Raw genomic sequence first — 3,217 nt, 5'->3', positions numbered from 1 at the left:
TCCAAGACTGGAAGATACACTGGGGATCAGGCAGAGGCAGCTGGGGTGGCAGTCCAGGGGCATTTTTCCTGTTCCCTTGTGGTAGAAATTTTGTTCTGAGGTGGGTAGGAGCTCTCTGAGCTGAGGGCTCAGGGTAGTGTGTGCACGTGTCCACACAGCTAGGTACAGGGGCTCGCATGGTCCAAGAAGCTCAGGAAGAAGAGCAATAGGTCTTGTTTTCCAGGAACTGGAGGGGGTGAGCTGGGGAGGGCCTGGGTCTGCCACTCTGCACACGTCCAGGGGCTGCTTTTGACAGCATAGCCTACGTGGTTCATGCACAGCCTGACAGGCACACGAGGCCACCCCGCGGGGGGTGGGGGGAGCATTAGCTCTCGCCCCCCTCCCATTCCTACAGCCTGATCTCCGTATTTTGAGTAGAGGGTAGGAGGACCCATCCTCCTGGGGGATCTCTCTGAGGGCAGCTGGAGAGCACGCTCCTCTCCTCTGGACCCTCGACCTGAGCCCCTGCGGCCACTTCTGTTTGCTCCTTGTCCTCGGCGGCATTCCCACACCTGGACCTTGAACCCATCTCAGGTTCCGGTATCTTCCAAGCCAGCAGTGGCATCACAGCTACTTTTGCTCCATCCCAGGGGGACAGAGGATAAGAATAGGGCAGGAGTGTCTAGGATGGCTCAGGACCTGAGCCCAGGCAGATTCCTCGGGCCCCTGGGGAGGGGCTCCTCTCAGCCCGGGCCTTTTAAGGGAATTCTCCAGGCTGCAGCTGCTGCTGGGATCTGGGGGTGAACACGGAGTAAGAGGCCCCAGCCCTGGCCTTTCTAGTCCGTCTGTCGAGGCTGTGGTCTTCACCTTCCCTTTCCACATCTGTCCTTGAGGCTTCTGGCCCAGGATACCTGGCTGGGCTGAGGTGCTTGAGAATCCTGTGGAATGGATTTATTTTGACTTTTCTTTTTAAAAAGTATTTAATTTTATTAATTATTATTATTTAATTTGAGGAGAGAAAAACAGAAAGAGAGGGAGAGGGAAAGTGAGAAAGCAAGCCACCAGATCTGGGACTTGAACCGTGGCTGAACATGTGGGAGTCCAACACCTAAACCATCATGGCACCTGCTGGCCCCTGTTTTGACTTTTCAAATTTGAACTTGCGACATACTCCCAGTCTCCACAAGGGGTGCCAGAGAGTCTGGGAGCTGAGCTTGGGGCACTTAGGAAGCAAAGCAATAGGTAAAGGGGGAGAAGAGGTACAGGGAGGCAGGGGTGGGGTGGGGGGAGGCAAACCACACAGACTCACGAGGCTAGTTTTGCTCAAAATGCTCCGTTTATTGCTCTATTCAATGACCACGAGCGAATTATAAAAAGACACCAAATGTCTGTCTGCCGTGGAAGAAATATTTAAAGTCAGCAATAAAAACACGCGGCTCCAAGATAACACGTTGCCAAAGAGTCATGCATGCCCTGCTGATGGGCGCTCAACACACGCGTGGACACGGGGACACGCAGAGCGACACACAGCGAGACTTCTGGGAAGGCGTTCCCACAGTGACAGAAAAATGTCTCACGCAGAGCTGGGGCTGAGTCCCCACCCCCCCTCGGAACTCCCTTCCCCTGCCCCCCACCAGGGCCCAGATCTCTGGTTCCCCACCCCCTTTTTTCTTCACTGTCCCTGCAGGCACCTGATGCCAAGGTCACCCTTCCCACTCCTGCAGCCCCAGCTCCCTGTTCTGCAGATGGGCAGGACGTGCCCCTGGGAGGACCTCTCTGAGGGCAGCTGGAGAGCATGTTCCCCCCTCTGGTGGCTTTCCTCCAGCTGAGCCCTCTGCCAGCCCCTCAGGGGCTCTCCCCATGCCTGCCCTCTAGGTCCTCAGGGCCTCCCTCATTATGGCTGCAATGGTGGTGGGGGGGGAGGCAAGATGCTATCTGCCCAATGGGAGAAGTGGGGGTGGTGGCTGAGGCTGACACCTCTGCCTGGGCTGCTTAGGGGCTGGGGCTCATTACCCCTTTCCCGGCCGAGGAGACACAGTGTCCGGTACAGACAGCAGAGATGAAGGACAGACAGAACAGCTGGGGCAGGACGCCTGGAGCGTGGCCTGGAAATGATTGGATCACGTAGCGATGGAACCACCGTTAAAATGAGGCCCCGGTCCGCGTGGCGTGGGTCAGGCACTGGGGCCCCGGCCTGGCCTGCACATCCCTCCCCCACCCACTCCCCAGTATGTACAGTAGGAAGAGCTATGCTGGCGGCAGGGGCCAGGGACCAGGGGGCAGGTCCAGGCTACCAGAGGGAGGCGAGTGGGAGCAGACTGCAGGGAAGGAAGCGGAAGGGCAGGGGCAGGGGTAGGGGTAGGGAGCAGGTGCAGGACCCCAGGCAGGGCCCAGACTCAGGCTGGGTGGTGCCCGGGGTGGTCACTCTGGGGACCGGCGGGACAGCTGCTTCTCATAGAGGCTCATGACGTGGTGCACGAACTGGTACTGCTCGCAGGTCTGGATCATGCCGCCCCTGCAGGCAGAGATGCAGGTAGGGTGCCGGGGGAGGGTGCAGGGGGCGGGGCGGGAGTGGTGGTGCCTCAAATCCACAGAGCACTATCATTCATGACACGATGGGGGCCTTGTCCTTGTGTAGTTAGGGTCCCCCCCCCCCCCCAGCCATTGTCCTCTGCCCTTCAGGCACCAGGGCATGGGTGACATGTCCCACCACTCTTCCTGTGCCCCGGCTTTGTTTCTCCTCCCTCTTCACCCAGCCACAACCGTCCAGCCCTGCCCTCTACCTGCCGGCCTCCCCACTGCTGTCTGCCATCAGTCCATACCCAGAGGGCTCACCCGCTCCCCAGCGTGTGCCAGGCTCCCCCTGCTGCCCCACAGGCCCACCCCGCAGGGGCTGACCTGTCCTGCAGGAGCTGGCACGTGGTCTTCAGGATGTCCACCACGCCCTCATGCCGCAGCTGCTGGCAGCAGATGCTGGTGGCGATGAAACAGCCGGTCCTTCCAATCCCTGCACTAAGGGCCGAGGGGACAGGCGGGTGAGTGCTGGGCAGCCCTGGGGTGGGAGACTGCCCCGCCCATGGGTGGCTGGGAGGACCCACCTGCAGTGGACGATGATGGGGGCACAGTGGGGCCCCTCCTGCTGGGCATCCTTCTCCACCTCCCGCACCAGGTGCAGGAGTGGGGGGGCCCGGTCGGGTGTCTTCTGGTCAGGCCAGGATGTGAACCAGTAATGCTTCAG

General features: G+C 60.1%; 1 protein-coding gene across 1 annotated transcript in view; it reads right to left on the bottom strand.

Annotated features, from left to right (window-relative positions):
- Positions 1–2,083: 2,083 nt before the first annotated feature.
- The window catches only part of PTPN5 (protein tyrosine phosphatase non-receptor type 5), a 27,659-nt gene continuing 26,525 nt past the window's right edge, over positions 2,084–3,217 (bottom strand). The window contains 3 exon segments of the mRNA XM_006172410.1: positions 2,084–2,494; positions 2,878–2,991; positions 3,078–3,217. Of these exon segments, the coding sequence (XP_006172472.1) occupies positions 2,401–2,494; positions 2,878–2,991; positions 3,078–3,217 (348 nt within the window). The 3' untranslated portion in view covers positions 2,084–2,400.

Source organism: Tupaia chinensis, unplaced genomic scaffold (assembly GCF_000334495.1).
Source record: "Tupaia chinensis unplaced genomic scaffold, TupChi_1.0 Scaffold000077_1, whole genome shotgun sequence".
NCBI classification, from domain to species: domain Eukaryota; kingdom Metazoa; phylum Chordata; class Mammalia; order Scandentia; family Tupaiidae; genus Tupaia; species Tupaia belangeri.
The sequence above is the reverse complement of the archived record's forward strand: the minus strand, read 5'-3'. Positions and strand labels throughout refer to the sequence as shown.